This window comes from Cynocephalus volans, chromosome 5 (genome assembly GCF_027409185.1).
Source record: "Cynocephalus volans isolate mCynVol1 chromosome 5, mCynVol1.pri, whole genome shotgun sequence".
NCBI lineage: Eukaryota > Metazoa > Chordata > Mammalia > Dermoptera > Cynocephalidae > Cynocephalus > Cynocephalus volans.
Window position 1 is genome coordinate 130,040,436 of NC_084464.1, and position 20,618 is coordinate 130,061,053.

Consider the following 20,618-nt stretch of genomic DNA (forward strand, 5'->3'; position numbering starts at 1 on the left):
GTCTTGTATATATCTACTCATCCCTATCCATTCATTAATCCATCCTTTCACACATGCAACAAAAGTATATTGACCATGTATTCGGACAGTAATTCTGGGTACATAGATAACATGACAGAGTGTGTTCTCAAGGAGTAGCTCACATGCCAACATAAGCAAGGACTACCTTTAGGAACTCTTTCAAACCCTATGTTGTGTTAAGAAGAATTGCCAGGCCCTGAAATTTCATTCCTAGATATATACCCAAAAGAATTGAAAGTAATTACTCAAAAAAATGCTAGTACATGAAAGTGTATATCAGCACTATTTACAATAGCCAAAAGGTGGAACCAACCCAAATGTCCATCAATAGGTGAATGGATAAACAAAATGTGGTATATGATATATATATATATATGCAATGGAATGTTACTTAGCCATAAAAAGGAATGAAGTGCTGATACATGCTGCAGTGAGGATGAACTTCAAAAACATCATGCAAAATCAGATAAACCAGACACCATGGTCACATATTATATAATTTCATTTATATGAAATATCCAGAATAGGTACCAGAAGCATAGCGACTAAAGCAGGTTGGTAATTGCCAAGGACTAAAGGAAGAGGAAAATAGAGTTACTGCTTAGTGGGTACAGGGTTTTCTTTGGGGCTGATGAAAATATTTTGAAACTAGATAGAGGTGGTAGTTGTACAGCATTGTGAATGTACTAAATCTCACAGAATTGCATACTGTAAAATTATTAATTTTATGTTACATGAGTTTCACCCCAATTAATCAAAAGAAAAAGAAGTGCTCAGAACACTGCATCTCTTTATGTACAAAGTTACTTGATGAGGGAGAAAAGATCATTTGAATGCCTACCAGTCTAGGACCTTCTACCAAGTTATGCAAGAATGCCCCTTTTTTCCGAAATAGTGTTGGATGAGCTTATCTGCAGTTAAAGATAATCTGTTTGTCTTTAGAGGGTGCCAGCAAGGACTCAGCATCTAGGTGAGTGCATCCAACTGCCATTTTCTGAGATTACAAGTTCACTTTCTTTTTCTGCTTCTTGGTCATATATGCATTCATACATAAACCAAACAAAGTACTCTCAAGTGTCTAGGACTAGTAAAGTGGAGGTAAAAGCAATAAAGATTTTAGAAATCTGTTGCAGAAAGCTTACAACTTGGTTAGAGTTTGTCACTTTGGAAGATACATTTAAACCTTGTAATTAGCTCATTAGCTTTGCTCTCAGGCTTGATTGCAGCATAGATTCCCAAATCTGACAAGCTCTTTGGTAAGTATAAATCACTAATAAATAAAAATATACCACCACTCTTGAGAAAGAAACTCCAAATATATGCCCTAGTAAGAGTCATTTGAATCTTTCTTATGGCTAAATGATGGCATACTATGTTTTATGAAGGCCTATCAATCATTTCTAAAAGCAATAACTATTATTATTATGAACCAATAGCAGTCATTTAATTTTGTGCTTTCAAAATTTATTTAAAATTTACTAGAATTTATTAAAAAATTTGTTTTCATACATAAAAGCCTAGTTTCGGGGATACAAATAGTATTTCTTGTACTACTAATATAGTCATTTCTACCCTGATTCAATATTCAATGAAAATATGTTAATAAAATGTCTATTATTTATTAATAATCTATTATGTGTTACATATTATATCAACAATTTCATATGTATTATTTCTTTTTTGTTTTTTATTTTATTATTTTTTATTAGTATATTTATCATTATATAATATAATCAATTTTCATGGCCCTTTGCCAACTCCTCCCTTTCCTTCCTCCCTCTCCTCCTTTCCCACCCCCAGCAGCCTCAGTTCTGTTCTCTTCTCTTGAGAAGTTCAGCATATTATTGTGATTGTTGTATATATATTTTTTTCTTTTTTTTTGTTAGCTCCACATATAAGTGAGCATATACAGTACTTCTCTTTCTGTGCCTGGTTTATTCACTTAACATAATTTTCTTTAAGTTCATCCATGTTGCTGCAAACGGCAGTATTTCCTTCTTTTTTATGTCAGAGTAGTATTCCATTGTGTATATATACCACATTTTCCTTATCCACTCATTCATTATGGGCATTTAGGTTGGTTCCAACTCTTGGCTATTGTAAATAGAGCTGCAATCAACATGGGAATACAGGTGTCCCTTCAACATGATGATTTCCATTCCTCTGGGTATATTCCCAGCAGTGGGATAGCTGGGTCATGTGGTAGATCTATCTGTAGTTGTTTGAGGAACTTCCATACCATTTTCCATAATGGCTGCACCATTTTACAGTCCCACCAACAGTGTAGGAGAGTTCCCTTTTCTCTGCATCCTCACCAGCATTTGTTATTCTCTGTCTTTTTGATGACAGGCAGTCTAACTGGAGTGAGATGATATCTCAATGTGGTTTTGATTTTCATTTCCCAGATGCTGAGTGAAGTCAGCATTTTTTTAATGTATCTGTTGACCATTCATATATCTTCCTTTGGGAAATGACTATCCAACTCCATTGCCCATTTTTTAATTGGGTTACTTGTTTTTTTACTAAATTGTTTGAGCTCCTTGTATATTCTGGATATTAATTCTTTCTCGGATGCATATTTTGCAAATATTTTCTCCCACTCTGTTGGTTGTCTTTTTGCTCTCTTAATTGTTTCTTTTGCCATGCAGAAGCTTTTTAGTTTGGCATAATCCCATTTGTTTATTTTTCCCTTTGCTGCCTGTTCTTTTGGGGTTATATTCATAAAGTCTATGCCCAGTCCTACATTCTGAAGTGTTTCCCCTATGTTTTCTTTTAGGTGTTTTATAATTTCAGGATGTATGTTTAATTCTTTAATCCATTTTGAGTTGATTTTGGTACATGGAGAGAGGTACAGGTCTAGTTTCATTGTTCTACATACGGATGTCCAATTTTCCCAGCACCATTTATTGAAGAGCAGTCTTTTCCCCAATGTATGTTCTTGGTGCCTTTGTTGAAGATCAGCTGGCTGTAGGTATATGGGCTGATTTCTAATTATAATATTACATAATAATATATATTACATGTAGTAAAATATGCATTTCCCTTCCTAATATGCATCACAATTTAAATAAATGTTATTGTTATCTTATTGGCTTTTTCTCATTTTTTAAAAGAAAATTTTAAAAAGCTTCTTTGTTAAGTATGTAGACTCAGGAGTCAAAAAACACCAGGATTTATATCTTGTTTCTGATATTTGTCAGCCCTGTGGCCTAGGAAAAATGAGTCATTGTCTTCAGCCCTCAATTTTTCTCATCTGTACAATAGAGATAATATAATAGTCCATACCTCAAATGATCATTTAGTAAAACTTATGGTAAATGGATTATTAACTTTTAACTGAGAAGACTTAATATTACAAATGACCAGAGCTTCGTGTTATGGATAATTCTTTCTCAACATAGATAATTTGCTCATAGTTACATCATTATTGCTGTACTATTCCTCAAGCTACATGATACCTACGAGTTTGTTTACTTATTTACCATTCTTTTTCCTCTGCCCCAGGTTAAGCTCTGTTAGCCTGGAATCAGCTGTACCCTATCCTACCGATGGAAGTGTTGCAGCAGCTGTGGAAATCTGTCAGTGTCCACCAGGGTATACTGGCTCCTCTTGTGAAGTAAGTTTGCAAGACTATATCCTCAGTGCATTCTAAGTTCCTGCAACTTTGATGTCAATAAGCTGTTCTAAAAAGAGGGTTTTTTTTCCCATCAATAATTGTACAAACCAGTAATACTATATTACTTACAGAAGAAACCTGAATGTCTGCCTCAAAGTCGTGGCTTTCAAATTGAGTGCTAATCATCTAAAGTCATCTTGAAATTATGTTTCATTTTGAGGTGTTTTGCCTTACTATAACTGAAAATCTGATGTTTCTGCATTTGTTTCCTATCTAATTGATTACATGCTGGATGATAGAAGGATATTTCAAAATATTTTCCCTTCATTTTCATTTCAGTGGCTATCTGGATTTTAGCACTAGTATTTTTGTTTCATTTTGTTTTGTTTTAATTCTTTTCCTATTTTTTAAAATCCTGTGTCATATTTTTCTCTATTTCATCCCCAGAAATACAACCAAGTTTCACTCATCTGAAGCATACAATCTTTAAAATGTTAAGAACACAATATATGGAAGAAATATCTTGCTCTAGAAAATTCCCTACACGTCTTTGCTTTGTTTAGCACCTAAAGTTTGAAATATTTATCGTTGTTTGAATACCCTAGATTTATAATAAGATTAATGTTTCTTATTTAATACCACAGTATGTCCTTTTAAGGTAATATTTTTTGTATACTTCTATGTATGTTTTTTAGATAGTTTGAGAACTAGTTTTGCTTGAAATCTGGTTGAAAAAGGATACATGCCATTTCCCTGATAAAGGGCATGGCTTGCAGATAAATAGGAGCTTAAATCCTTTAAAATGGTGCCTTTAAGGGATCATTTGAGTGTACGAAGATGTTCCACTTCAGAACACTACCGCATTACACCATTTATAGAAATACTCTAGGCATTGCTTTGTCAATTATCTTGTACTTTAAAATAATGCATGCTTCCAGAGGGTACATGGGGCTTAGAGCCATATTCATGACAAATGTGTTTTCTTTAACTGGGTTCAGATTTGCCTATCTAGAAATAAAAATAAATGTAATTCATTGAAGTACTTGCTTTTCCAAAATTCATATAGAGAAAAGAAAATTAATCATGAATATAAATTAACTATGTCAACGCAAACTTGATTTTACATATAAAATACATGCTGTATTTGATAAAACATATTCTTTTACTATAAACCTTCTAGTTTTGATTTCAAACCAGAGAGCTCTCTTTGAACCTTTGAGTTGCTATTTCAATTGGAATAATAAATAACTCGATTCTATTCTTGCTGTGATACTTATTCCCACATTAGTCTCAGTCCTCTTAATCATCTTTTATACAAATTCCAAATGCCCATTGAATATAACATTGTCTGAATATAAGAATTGTTTGATTAGCTATGATTTTTGTCTCTTCCCTTCTTCAAAAATATTTTTGCTAAATTCTGTATATGTTTGATACATTCCATAAATCTATCTATATAAATTATCAATAAGTATATGGCATAATCCCTGCCCTTAAGGAGCTAACAATATGTTTGGGGAGACAGAATAAATACCTATGAAAAATTCGATCCCAGCACTACATAATTAAGGGACCAGTAAGTGGTACAGGACATAAGTACAATAATCATTCGAAGGAGTGAGCTCTTCTAGTGGAGAGAGACATCTTGTAAAGTATCCTGGAGTGGAGATACCTGAAATTGGATGCTAAAGAATGGCAACAGACAGCTAAAAAGGGAGAAGCATACAAGTGTGGAAAAAAAAGAGAACAAAGAAGCAGGATAGAGATAATCAAAGCTTCCTGTACCTCCCACACAATAATTGTTTGATAAATAAAGTTACTTTGAAATCCATAAAAGACTTTAATTTAATCAGGAGACAATGAACTTTGCAGCTCTAGAGATTTTCTGTGACTTCTTTATTTCTTCTAGTCTCTAATAATTCCTTCTTTTCTTTCCCAAAACTTCCTATCCCTAGACTCGTTGTTATCCAGTTGTATCCTTTCCTGATTTCATTTGCTTTCTCGTCGAGTTTGGTTCATAAGGCCAGTCACTCTAGCTTTGTTATCACTAATATCCTGGGATCCTGTAAAAGATGAGTAAACTCCAAAGACAATTAATGTCTTAGTTCCAGCTTGCTGAGAAAGGAATAGTCGGGTGGATGGGGATGGAATTAACAGTTGGTATTAGGTTTGAAAAGCCTGTGGGGTATAGATGTCAATGGATAGTTAAAATATTCAGTTCTTGAACTCAGTATCTCTGCCTGGTTTAGAGATATGTACTTGGAAGGCATCATAAACTGTGGGGCTGACTAAAATTATTCAGGAGAGAATGTCATAAGCAAGAGAAAAATCACAAGCCCAAGCCATGACAATGAGCAGTTGGGCAGAAGCGAAGGAGACAGCAAACAGATCAGGTGGAAATCTGGATAGTGAGATCATGAAGGTGGAGAAAAGAAGGCGTTTAAGGGAGAAAGGAGTCAACTAGGCCAAATGTTGATAAGAGGTCAGATACAATGCAATTGTAGAATTGTCCATTGGACTTGGCTACCTGGAATTTGGTGACAAGGACAAGGGCAGTTTTTACCTGAAGGATGGTGGCACAAGACAGATTAGAATGGAATGAAGAGTAAAAGGAAAGTGAGGAAGAAAAGACTTTTTAGAGTGGTTACACTGAAAATAAAAGCAGGTGGGTGACTGGAAACGTATGTGATGTTAAGGGAGTGATTTTGTCATTTTTGTTATCTTTTAGTCAATTTTTCATAGAGACACTAGATCATATTTTTGAGTTGATAGTAATGATCCAGTAAAAAAGGAAGCTATTACTGATGCAGCAGAGAGAGGAAATATAGAGCAGACATCAGATGCTGGAATCCAAATTACAAGTGGAATCATATCCCTTTAGAGGTAGAAGGATCCTGCGTGCCCCACTCCAATTGTGCTGGAGGGGAATGTAGTGGAGAGGCACGGATACTTGCTCGTGCCTGTGGATGTGCCTATCAGTCCATTTCTGTCACTTATAATGGAATATCTGAAATGGATAACTTATAAAGAAATGAAATTTATTTCTTACAGTTTCAGAGGTTGGGAAGTCCATGGTTTAGGGGACACATCTGGTGAGGGCCTTCTTGGTAGTGACTCTCCACAGCAATGCAAGGTGTCACATAGCGAGAGATGGCATGAGAAAGAGTGACCTAACTTTCTCACTCTGCTCTTTATAAAGCCACCAGAAGCATACCCATTACTTCATGACTGGATCAGTCCATTCAGGAGGGCACAGACCTCACAATCTAATCACTTCTTAAAGGCCCCTCCTTTCAAATACCATAATCATATTTCCTACCCTCTGATCACTGGCACAACAGAGGCCAAGCTTCAGTGAGTTTTGGGGGGACATTCAATCTACAGCAACGTGGTAATACACAGATGGATTTGGATGGCTTTAATTTTTTTCTGAGAGACAAAATCACTCTCTAAGAGAGAAGTATAAGAAGTTGGGAACTTTGAAGAAAGATGTGTTATTAGTAGTACATTTGTAGAGTATTAAAAATCTTATTAAGGAAACTCCATAGATATGTGCCCTGAAAACAGTAAATCAGTTTTCACCCAATTCTTAACGTCCTTAATTTTTACCTCCTTCTGGATATGTAGCTTCACAAGATTTTTAAAATATATATTACAGAAAGAAATCACTTCTATAATGGTTCTAGAGAGGCAAAATGTTTAATAGACAGAAGTTATTGGAAATGAAAAGATTGACACCTTTTTTTGGTACTGCCTAAATTAAGAGGAAAGTTGATTTTACTTTATTTTCAGATGTGAAGTATCAGCACATCCTTTTTTCACGTGTTTGTTATTGATGTTCAAATTCAAGAGTCCTCATATCCCGAGGCAGAAGGAGCATTCCCAACAACACACAACGCAATTCTATATACTTTATTACTTCAGTGGTTTCTCTTGTTCCCATTTTCAATGGAAAAAAAAAGTCTTCTCACGATACGTGATGCTGTATTTAACCATCCTGAAATATAGTAAATAACCCACTAAATGCCGTTATAACTTGAGGGGAGCATAAGATCCTGGGGGGCAGCGATATTTGCCATGCACTTATTTTGTGCCCCACCCAGTTCTCAGTAATTCCCACAGAAGGGAAGGTTAACAAAGGGTGATGGGGAACTCAGAGCAGGCACTGACACACAGGGAATCTAAGAGCCAAATATCCAGTTTTAATCAGAATTCTGTTTCTATATAATAAAGTGTTTCACATTTTTTTAAAAAAGGAATGATGAATACAAGTGATAGTAGAATAATGCCAAAAAATAAACTATCAGGGGAATATCTGGTAAATAAATCATAAACTATTTTGTGTAAATTTGAAAAAGCATAATAGGATGGAGGAAATTTAGAATCAGATACATGAATTGTACACGTGTAGAAGTCAGCCATGTGTGTGGTCAAATGTAAGAGTGGGGTGCTACCTTCTTTCCAAAAGATGTTGAAGATTTTCTGAAAGTGAAGCAGTCAAGGGCAGTTAGTATGTGGGAAATGGAGCACATCCCACAGACTCGCCATTGCTTGGGATGACGTTAGGTGCTCTCTTAGGCTAACATTCTCTGAAGAGTCCTTTTATGCCAGCTGCTTTTTTCCAGTACTTTTCCTTCTATTTTCCTGTCTGTTCTTTTTACTTTGGGACTGTCACATTTCAATTCTTTATATCTATGCTTTATTTTACCATTTCAGAAGAGACACCCAGCTAATGCTTCTAATCTCATACCTGCCAATAACACTAAGGTCAGTATGAAGCCCCAGTGTCAGGAGGAATAGCTCTATGGCAACATTTCAATAATGGCAATGCTTTGACAAGCACATTTGATGAGTTTGCTACCTGTTATTTTCTATCATCAAGAAACAACACCCCCCCCCCTTTTTTTAAATCCCCAAGGATGACTGAAACCTTATCTTTCTTTCAGTCTTGTTGGCCTAGGCACAGACGAGTTAATGGCACTATTTTCGGTGGCATCTGTGAACCGTGTCAATGCTTTGGTCATGCGGAATCCTGTGAGGACATCACTGGAGAATGCCTGGTAAGTGCTTTCTCCTTTGGAGATGCTGACTGACAAGTCTGAAATCAGCTCAACATACCCTGCAATTCCTGCAGTTCAGTTGTTGCCATTGGGACCTTAAACACTAGAGTCAAGAGGGATTTGACGAAGATCTTTATGTTGAACTGAGCTGGAAGCTGAGAATGCTCTTTGATATATGATCGCCCTAACAAGTATTAGGAAGTATTTATTCATATTAGTGTAAGAATTGCATTTGGACAGATATAACATTATAAAGCATAACTAATGACTGGGATACATGTCTACCATGACCGTATATGGTTTCACTCCCTTGCATAAATCTACCAAAAATAGGCTGTACTTCTAAAATAGTAAATGATTTGTATCCCCATAGTAAGAAAAGTCTAAAATATAACCTTTGTAATAGACAAGATTCAGTTTATTTTACATTGAAAATGAGGACATACTGCATATTTTTTATTCAAAATTTCAGCATTTAACTAAATACGTGTCATACGTAACAAAAAATAAAATAAAAATAATAAATATCTATACTACATATTCACCAAAGCTGCTTCTCCTTCTACAATTAAGTCTCTACTTTTAACCAGAAAATATGTTCTACAAAGTGCAGAGCACTTTCCATCCTGCTAAGAAGCTTTAGGATTACAGAATTACACTGAATAGACCATTTCTGATTAACTCAAGGGCATGTTAGTTTAATATTGTCTGACATGGCATGAAGCTTGAAACAACACTTCTCATTTCATTAGTCTTGCAGAAACACAATTTGAAACAGTGCCAGTTTAGGAGGATATCATACTTTCATTTCCCTGCAGAATTTAAGGCAGACTATGTTATCAGTAATTCTTAATGTTCTCTCTTTCTCTCACTCATTTCCCGCCCCTTTCTCTTCTACTTAAAAGCTTCTGGGGAAAATCCAAAATGAAAATTCAGGGCTTTTGTTTCAATGGAATTTGGCATTTAGGCTTATTGATGCTCTTTCTGTTTCCTCTATATAAGATTTTGTTTAATTGCATTGCAGTATAAAGCATGATAGCCTTAATTTGTGAATCAGTAGATTTTTCAAATGGCATTTTTATGAATAGAAAGACTAAGTGATTTTCACTTTAATTATACCATAAGTCTTTTAAAATGTACTTTGGGAAAAATATTGAGTTACCTTTAAACACTTTACTAATATGCAATAGAAAATATTCAGCCCAAAACTGATATGGATTTGCTTTACTTATCCTAAAAAGACAGAAATAGGTATATCATGCTAACCAAGCTCATAATGTTCCCTATGGAAATATTTCATGTTGAATTCATTAAGATAAAATCAAATCATGCTGTTGGCCCATTTGGTGATGTGATATTTCTAAAAATGGAAGCCATTTTTTAAAGAATAAAATAGTTTCATGCAGCATAATTTTGATGGACGGAAGAGAGGGAGCAGTACTATCTGAGGTCTTTTAATAATGAAACCTCGTTTACTGACTCTGTTTCATGGACAGGGAGATAGGAGTTCACCTTCAAATAACAGAGGGATCTTGGGGAAACAGTGGACATCTTAACGATAGAGGCAGAGTCTAGGGTTCCCAGGGTTTCCCATTATAGCTTGGAAATTGGTGATCTTGTAGAATATTTCCCAGAGACTTCAAAGTGCCCTTTCTCTGAAATGGTATTGATGTGTATGCTGATTTTTGAGCATATTGATTCTGATATGATCCACAAAAAGAAAAATATCTGAATGTTGTACATTAAGGGCATTCTTACTGTTCAGTTGACTCTGTATTTTAGCTTCATTTTTATTATTAATGTTTTTTTTTCTTTCCTAGCATTAAACAGATAATTTATGAAATTTACAGATAAACTGCTTTTTAGCTTAATTTGGGTTTGAAATCTGATTATTAATTAACTGAAATATATTTTTGACATCACAACAAAATCCAGACCTCTGCTGTAATGTGGGTCTCCATAAAAAGGTTATTTTCACTCAACGTACATTTGGAGTGACCCAGGAAACATTCAAAGCCACAATGGAAGATTGCTTGCTTGCTCCTTCCAATTGCTTTGTGATTTGTAATGTGAACAAATATTTGCAAAGCACTTTTGTTGAAGAAATACCTGTAACAATAATCAGCCCATCAGAGTAAAGCTTTCATCTTTTTCAGTTTTGATTCCCATTATATTGGTTGTTTAATGATGTTTCATAGTTTCAGTTACAAAAATACTTGAGTTTTAAGATTATTTTTATTTCCATTTAATAAAACATGGTATTAGGAAATGTAAAAATCTTCTACTTGCTATTTCTCTTCAAAATCAGTTGGTTTTTTTCATGCGTTATATTCTTTTTTAATTTTGTTTTTTAATTGACACATAATATTTGTACATATTTATGGGGCATAGAGTAATATTTTGATACATGTATACACTGTGTGATGATCTAATCAGGCTAATTAGCATATTCATCAGCACAAACATTTATCATTTTTTTGTGATGAGAACATTTGAACATTTGGACTCGTCTCTTATAGCCATTTGAAGGCTGCTTTTTTTTTTTTTTTTTTTTTGGCAGCTGGCCTGTACAGGGATCCAAACCTTTGACCTTGGCATTATCAGCACCACAGTCTACCAACCAGCCTGGCACTCTTATAGCCATGTGAAAACATATGATAAATTATTGCTAATTAAACGCCTAGCACTACTATAGAATACTAGAATTTATTGTTCCTATCTAGCTGTAATCCTGTATCTATTATCTAACTTCTCCTTATCCCCCTCCTTTTTCCCCTTTCTACCTTCTAGTAACTTCAATTCTACTCTCTACTTCTATGAGCTCACTTTTTTTTAGCTCCCACATATGAGTGAGAACATGCAATGTTTATCTTTTTGTGCCTGCCTTATTTTGATTAACATATCTCCTAAGCTTATCCACGTTGCTGTAAATGACATGATTTCATTTTTTTTTTTTTTTTTATGGCTGAGTAGTATTCCAATGTGTACATATACCACACTTTCTTTATCCATTCATCTGCTGAGGGATACTTAGGTTGATTCCATATCTTTGCTATTGGGAATAGTGCTGCAGTAAACATGGGGGTACAAGTATCTCTTTGGTATATTGATTTCCTTTCCTTTAGATAAATACCCAGTAGTGGAATTGCTGGATTACATGCTAGTTCAATTTTTAGTTTTTTGAGGATAGTTCATACTATTTTCCATGATGACTGTACTAATTTGTATTCTCACCAAGTGTATAAGAGTTCCTTTTTCTCTGCATTCTTACCAGAATTTGTTGTTTTTTGTCTTTTTTTGATGATAGCCATTCTAATTGGAGTGAGATGATATCTCATTGAGGTTTTGATTTGCATTTCCCTGATGATTAGTGTTGTTGAGCATTTTTTCATATACCTGTTTGGTAGTTGTAGATCTTCTTTTGAGAAATGTGTGTTCAGCTCATTTCCCCATTCTTAAAATTGGATTATTTGGTTTTTTGCTATTGAGTTGTTTGAGTTCATCATATATTCTGGATATTAATTCTTTGTTGGATGAATAGTTTGAAAATATTTTATCTCATTCTTCAGGTTACCTCTTCATTCTGTTGATTGATTGCTGTGCAAAAGCTTTTTAGTTTGTTGTAGTCCCATTTGTCTATTTTTGCTTCTGTTGTCTGTGCTTTAGATGTCTTCTTCATAAGGTTTTTGCCCAGGCCATGTCTTGAAGTGTTCCCCCTATGTTTTTTTTCTAGCAGTTTTATAGTTTCAGGTCTCACACTTAAGTCTTTAACCCATTTTGAGTTAATTTTTGTGTATGGTTGAGAGATAGGGGTCTAGTTTCATTCTTCTGCATATGGATAACCAGTTTTCCCACCACCATTTCTTAGAAAGGCTGTCCTTTCCTCAATGTATGTTCTTGGTGGCTTTGCTGAAAATTGAAAATCAGTTGGCTGTAGATATGTGAATTTATTTCTGGGTTCTCTATTCTGTTCCATTAGTCCATGTGTCCGTTTTAATGCCAGTACCATGCTGCTTGGGTTACTCTAGCTTTGTAGTATATTTTGATTTCAGGTAGTGTGATACCTCCAGCATTGTTCTTTTTGTTTAAGATTGCCTTGGCTAGTTGAAGAAAAACATGGTCTCTGAGATATGAAAGATTTTCAGTTTTCACAAATACCATTTTTAATCTGGCTAAGGCATAATCAATTTTATGATTCTATTTTTTAAAACCCCTAAGTGTTTAAAGACATAAATTTAATTCTGTCAACATGACAACACGTGAAGAATTTTTTAAAAAACGAACAAGTTTAGCTAAACTTGAAAACTGAAAACAAGTAATATGAAGATCAAATCAAAGAGGGAAACCTGTATTATTTATACAACTGTTAATAGTGAAGCTAACCTTTATGCTATATTTTTAAAAGTTTTGCTACATTTATTTTAAAAAGAATTTGAAATAACTTTAAAAAAACCCTATTTTCAAATATCACCAGTTCCTGTAGAAATACCTATTCATTTGTAATTCATGAAACTGGCATGGAATTTCAGAGCTTGGATACTTAATGAATCATTGACTTTAGCTCTCTTATTTCACATTACATAAATGGCAAGTTCAGAAACCTAAATGATTGGATTGTAATTTATGTATCTTCCACTCAACAAAGAACTCTTCCCTCAAGGAACTTTAATAAGCTATGTTCAAAAATGTATTAATTAATTAATTAATTTTTGTTTGTCTTTGTTAAATCAATTTACTAAATGCAATTGAACTTATTTAAAAATATATTGAAATAAATAATAATTCAGTTTTATTAACTTAGTCTGTCCATTTCAATGGTCACCAGATTAATACATTTTTAATCTGTGTTTAAAGTTAATTTATGTTTTAGCTATTTCCTTCATAAATTTCATTATTGATTATAAAAATAAAAGTTTTACACCCCTGAGCTCTGAAGAACTCTTTTCAACCTGGGGAAAAATTACAGTTGTATATGCTTATTAAATTAAAAATATAAGTCAGTAGTAACAAATCCATACTGTATGATTTCTAATAGAAACTAGATATTCTTTATTATACCATTGGAGACTGAAGTTATGTCTATCTGATGCCAAAACATTATAAAATTAATCAAATTGGGCTATCGGAAGCTTTAGAGACAGTTTCACTGCATGACTAACTGAGTTGTTCACCTTTATACCAGTCTCGATGAGTTTTACAAACACAGCCTGAATTGAGGAATGTGTTTTAATTAATATGAAGATATCAATACATAAATCATTTTATTTTCATGTTTTATATTTGAAAAAGACATAGCTCCAAAAAATATTAATGGGAAGAAAAATGCAGTTTTAGTTTTTTAAAAAAGATGGCTGAAGGAATTTTTTATGTGCCTGGGGGTTTCATTATATATTGCTATATGTTTAAAATTCTTTCAGTTTCTCAGTGTTTCAGTATGTGTCAAGCAAGCTCCTCACAGATGTAGTGCAGTAGTGCATTGTCCAAATGATCAGAGTCCACTAAGGTCAAAATTATTGTCTGAACTAAGAGAGCATAGTCCCAGAGGATTTGTATGATTGACCACAGTTCAAATAAATCAGCAGTTTTAAGCTGAACAATTGATTTTTACCTAGAATCAGCTACAATTTCCATTAAACATATGTTATTAGTACTTCATGACTATACACACACAATCATATGAATTTTCTTTAGAAAGAAATTTAAAAAACTAAAGAAAAAAGGAAACAAGATTTGCATAATAAAAATTATAATGAATTTCAGTCATCTTTTTGTAAGGATGCGTATGCTGAAACTAGCATGCAGTTTATAAGCTAGATATTAAATTAACTTTCAATGCTATATCCCTTCTGTAAAATTGACCGTTTAATGTGAAAAAAATGATTCTTCCTGGAGGGGAACAGACTAATTACTTTGTATTCCTATTTTTGGCAACATGTTGATGTTTGAAACCAAAATAATAAACTCTGATGTGCATTTCTTTCTCAGAACTGTAAGGATCACACAGGTGGCCCATATTGCAATAGATGTCTTCCCGGTTTCTATGGAGATCCTACTAAAGGAACTTCTGAAGACTGTCAGCCCTGTGCCTGTCCACTCAATATCCCATCCAATAAGTGAGTAACAAACCTACCTCCCTAATGAGTTTGACATCCAGTCCTGCAAGTGCACTTTTGATATCAAACGTATACTTTCTCTTGTCACACACAAATAGTAAATATATGCATGAATTTCTCAGTAAGGTGATATGAGTTTTTCTAAACATAAAATATTTAAAGTTATGGCTATGTATTCCTGAGAATTTTTAATATTTTAGCTCTAGTTTTGGTGATTTAATATCTAAGAGATAGAACTCAAATAGAATTTCTAAACCACTTCCAAAGAACAGACATATTTTATGCAAACACATACATGTGCATGCATATACACACGTCTACACAAACACAGACATATCTTCATACCTTAATAAAAATTCCACTAACATAAATGTTGCTCATTTGTGTCCTAGTCTCACACTATTTGCTTGTGAATCTTGAGCAAGTCACAAACCTCTCAAAAGGTAAAATCGACCTTTAAGCACCTCTTCTATCCCTTCATTATTACATAGTTGGTCATATATATGTTTATATTATATATATATCTATCTTATTAAAATAGTTTTAATGGTACAAATTATATTATAAATGATATAAATGTTGAACTATGGGTGATAAGTACCATCTTATTTTACATAAACTATTTGTATCTTGAAAAAGTTTATTGCAAACTTTCTAAAATTTTCTATTCATCCAGTTTTCTTTCTTTTTTTCCTTTTATTTTCTTTCTAGTCGTTCACCTAGAATAATAACCTCTTAGAGAAGACTTAAAAAAAAGAAAAAAATACTGCTTTGCCTCTTCTGCTTACCTTACCTTTTAAGGGAATGCTCTATTTCAGCTACTTTAATCCATGTTCCCCCAGGGTAGCCATCTCTGAGTAAACAGTTAAACAACATCCCCAAACCAAAAAATTAAAAAAAAAATTAATTGGGCATGCTATGTTGAAAAAACAACAATTTTTACTAATAAACAATTCTAAATAACTGTAATTTTAAATGGCAGAAATTTCTTTCTTGGAGAACACTCCTAAAGGTAAGTTTAGTGCTTAATTAAGTTCATATCATGTTATGCACTTACCAGCTATTTCTAAATGCTGTGAAAATGCTCGCAGAGCAGAAATTTTAAATGATTTTTAAAATAAAATCTGTCAGCTGTGGTCTTTTAATGTGAAGGCATAATCAAGTAGGTCGAACCCTGAGGTCTTACTTACCCAACATGCCCCTGATTAAAATGGTCTTTTGTTAGTAGATTCAATGAATACTACGAGCTAAAAGCTTTGAGAATAATTCTGTAATTAAGTTTAAAAGTCCTCACTGGAACTATGCTTTATACTGTTCAACCCACACGAAATTCTTACCCTTCCAGCAACCCTTCTCCCCCAGAATTTTCCACCTTACTCATTTGGAAAAGAAGAGAAAGAACTAATGTTTAATGAAAGCAGACTACCATAGGCTAGGCAGAACACCAAGGACTGTATTTGGTATTATTTCACCTTCAAATATAACACAATAAAGTGGATATTATTATCCCCATTTTATAGATTAATAACTGAAGTCATGAGTAGAAAAAATAGCACTTTGGTGCCAATTCTGGAGCCATAATTCCTTGGTTTAAATGCTAGGCTTACAGAAATTGTGAGGGGGAAGTGAGGAATGAGAAGTTATTGCTTAATGGGTACAGAGTCTGTGTTTAGGATGATGAGAAAGTTTTGGAAATAGAGGTAGCAGTCACATAGCATTGTCAATGTAATTAATGCCATATAATCATATGTTTACAAAAGCTTAAAATGGCAATCCTTGTGTTGTATATCTTTTATCCTGATTTTTTAAAAATTAAAAAAATAAAATAAAAAATAAATGAAATAAATGCTGGTTTCCATACTTTCTAGCTGTTCAACTTAGGAGAAGTTACTTAAACTCTGTGTGCCTCCGTTCCTTAATCATTAGTTGTGATAATAAGACCCTATCATAGGGTTGTTGTAAGATTTCATAATTAAAATGTAAAGCACCTAAAACAGTAGTTGGACATGGTAAGCCCCGATATTAAGGGCTGGCTGTTATGAACTAACTTGCTCAGAGTTGTAAGGCTTTAAAGTATCAGAATTGGAATTTGAACTTTAAAGTTCATGTGCTTTCCAGCTCTCTACAGTCTACATTGAGGACACCATTAAAAAATAAATATGCTGAATTTTAAGTGATAACACTAAGAGCAATTAATTGATCCACCACGTAAGTCAAGTCCTCTAGCAAGGCCCTGAGAAGATAAGAAATTGGTTTAATGTATATTAATGATTGAAACATTTCCAGAGCTTAGGGCATGAACCCAGATGTGCACAAAGTTGAAGTTCCTTTGGTGACTGGGGGGTCAGAGAAGAGGAAGAAGGCAAGAGGGAAACCTAGTGAAAAATAATGAATATAGGAAAACAATTTAAATAAATTTCTTCTTAATTCATGTCTATTCAGCCATTTGTTGGGTATAACATGACACAGAAGTTGCTCTCTGGCGTTCAGGTGAAGGGTTAGGTCACACGATGGAAGACCTGCTCCCTCCCTGTGGCTGAATGGCATCCTTCAGAACCATCCATGTATACATGAAATTCATTGTCCAACACTAACTTTCACTGAGGAAAGCAGAGGGACTGCATTTGGCCACTCACTTGCCCTGCATCTCCTTCTCAGCCAAAATGTCATAGGTATTAGCACAGCTGTCAGTCCGGCAGAGCTGGCCACACATTGGACCATGTGAATCCTAGCTTAATATATTTTTAGAATTATGTAATTGATTGAATCTGTAAAAGCTTATGGATTTACCCTCAAGTCTGACCAACATTACTATAAATGCAGAGGAGCCATTAGGCAGAAATTTTGCTTGGGTAATTATAGGCATTCATGACCCATCCTTGTCTCTATATTGCTGTGGTTCTGCTCTGATAATGGGTTCTAATTGTGTTGTTCCTGAAAGAAAAAGAATGTCAGCAAGCATTAAAACACCATCCTTCAGTGCCAAAGGATCAGAGTCTCAATATCCAATGATGGCATTTCCTAAAATATGTTTATTCCGTTTTGTTATAATTATGTTGATCTTGGTATTTTAAAATAAAGACAGCACAGTTATAACCATATCAACTCCAAATATTTATAGATTCTTCCATTTTCAAGGTGGTTTTGCTTACATTAAATAATTCTTAAATTATTAAATAATAATTTTATCTTTAATGTATGAGTAGAATTAGGAAGAGTAGTATCTTAAATTCCAGCTTTAAATGTATCATTTTTGTAAGCACAGAGAGGGACAGTGATAATCCACTTAGTTTATAAATCCCTGAAGTTTTGTGGTTAGAGATATAAAATCTTTTAAATTTAAAACAATTTAGAAAATTAATATAATTTAGCTGCAAAATTGAGATGGGAAAACCCCATTTTAAGCTAATACTCTGAAACATTTCCCCCAAAATCACTAAACTATGAGACACTTAATGACCTAGGGAAACTATCCTTTAAAAAATGTTTTTGAGAGAAACATTACTGTTATAATCTGAGTTAGAAACTCTGAGTTATAAATTGAATATTCATATATAACCCTAAAGACAGGATTTGACTTTTCACAGGTTATTCAGGAAAGAAAAAAAAAGAGCCAAAGTTTGCTGCAACCTTCATGTGAAGTATAAGGTTTAGTGATAGTTCTGCCTTGGTGATTTATCTATTTAATCCCTGGTCATAAATCTTATAGATCACAAGCATTTTGGCTCCAAATTTCTTAGATAATATTGCTAAATAAATCAAATGTGTAGGAAGATGGAGATAGATCGGTATAATTATTATGATGTATGAATACAGATAAGCATATAATATTTAAATTGTACATATATATCAACTTCATCAACTACTTACAGTGTCCACTGTTTGCTTGGCCTTCTCATCCTAGTGATCTATATATTCTAGCTGTAGACTGTAACTAGGTAGTGAAATTTATCTCTAGAGTAGCAGATAAAAATGTAAATGCTTCAAATGTCTTATATTCATTATTTCTGGTATCATATTGCTTATAGGTTAAATAAAATATGAAAGATACACATGAATGTCTGCCTTTGAATACTTAGGGTGTGTTTGAATAGACAATATTATTGATGTTGTTGCATATTTTCATTAGCTATTTAATAAAATTAGAGATATTCTTGGCACAAGGCTGGATAGAGGGTAGACCCTAATAAGTTCTGTCTACTAATACTGTGAATACTTCTGCTTTGTGTGCATCGAGAATGTTGAAATTTAAATTTCTGAAAAAGTGGGACACTTCTAGAGCTGACTTGTGGGCTCAAGAGGTCATATTGAATTATTCTTGTTAAAATTAGTACTTATAATAGAGAAATATATTTCAAGACAAGAGATAAATTTAAAGAAACATTCAATTTAACAACATTCTCTAGAAATTTGAGAGTGCTTTAGATATTTTAGAGCCTTTTCTTACACATAGTTTTATGTCCACATGGGTGATTATGGTGGGTCTTACTGATCCCATGCACCAGAGAGGAAAACTAAAGTCCAGAGAAATTAAATGTGTTGATAATGATCATACATCTTGCTGTAGCAAAACCAGTATTAGAACCCATATATTCTGATTCCCCTCTCTGTGCTTCTTCCAATGGGGCTATAGAAATAGAGACAAGTACAGAGACATTGAAGAAAAGCAAAAAAGCAAAAAAAGTAATAGAACTTAGTATGAGACAAACTGTGAATGTTCACTGTAAAAACCAGTATATATTCACTGTTCGGCAAAAGTTATGTTAACTCAAATGTAAGGGACTAGAGCGGGATGAGAGAATGCAAATTTAATTATTTAACCACTAGCTACCTAACATTAAACAAACCAACATACCTTAATTTGTTTAAAATTTTGTATATTTGGCCATTTTTAAAAAGTATTATTAAATGGTATCTTGATTTATTCTGGCATTATGCTTTCATACTTTATCAGCATAAAGGCTTTAGCGGATCAATCATATTATCCCATTCTGCAGAATGGGAAACAGGTTGAGAGAAATATAGCATCCAAAGGGAAACTTAGAAAATAAACCAAGTATAACTACAAAATCCAATTGTGAAGATTAAATTAGATTTCATAGTGTTTAAAAATAATTAAGGAAATATATCCTTGCTTAATGGTTCTCCTGAGAATAAGCAGAACAGAGATCATTGAAATGAAGAACAAACTCATGGAAAAACTTCAAAAATTCATGTGGCCCAAACCAAAATCACAAAGTAGATGAATTTTTCCATCATTCTCCTCTTTTAGTCCTCTGCCCCTCCTTCAATTATGCTTAGACATTTTCATTCCTCTTACCCCCAGTTTCACTGGCACTTTGCAGCAACTCACCCCTATTTGGTATCTCTTCCCTTCCCTACCCAAGTGCCCAAGGTAAAAATTAGTTAAGAGGAGCCCTGCTCATCTATTGTATTTGCAAATACAGAACATGCCCTGATTGTGTAACCCTAATGAAGAAAATTTTATGCAAGGGATGAAAGGCGTTGTTGTTTTATATCACATCACAGTTCCAAGAGGCAATCCAGTATTTTTTATTCCAGAAGCATAAGAGTTGAAGAAACACAAAATACTTTCAGACATTTACTTATCATGTATTTTTTATTTTAGGGTATTGGATTAACCAACTTTGAGAGCATTTTTGTTAGAACTGAATTTTAGAACTCACAGGAGAAATTTCCCCAATGTCTGATCATCAGGAATTGTTGAGCAGTTGATTTGCTTTAGCTTTTGGATGCTCTGACTCATTCACTTGTTGTCTGTTCTCTTTTGCATTAGCCGTGAAAAAG

The 20,618-nt window shown here is 33.7% G+C and overlaps 1 protein-coding gene across 1 annotated transcript in view; it reads left to right on the forward strand.

The window, feature by feature from the left end:
* LAMA2 (laminin subunit alpha 2) overlaps positions 1-20,618 on the forward strand; it is a 547,521-nt gene that overhangs the window by 304,984 nt on the left and 221,919 nt on the right. Inside the window, exons 15-17 of the mRNA XM_063098359.1 lie at positions 3,526-3,637; positions 8,584-8,697; positions 14,683-14,810. Of these exons, the coding sequence (XP_062954429.1) occupies positions 3,526-3,637; positions 8,584-8,697; positions 14,683-14,810 (354 nt within the window). The remainder of the gene's footprint in view (positions 1-3,525; positions 3,638-8,583; positions 8,698-14,682; positions 14,811-20,618) is intronic.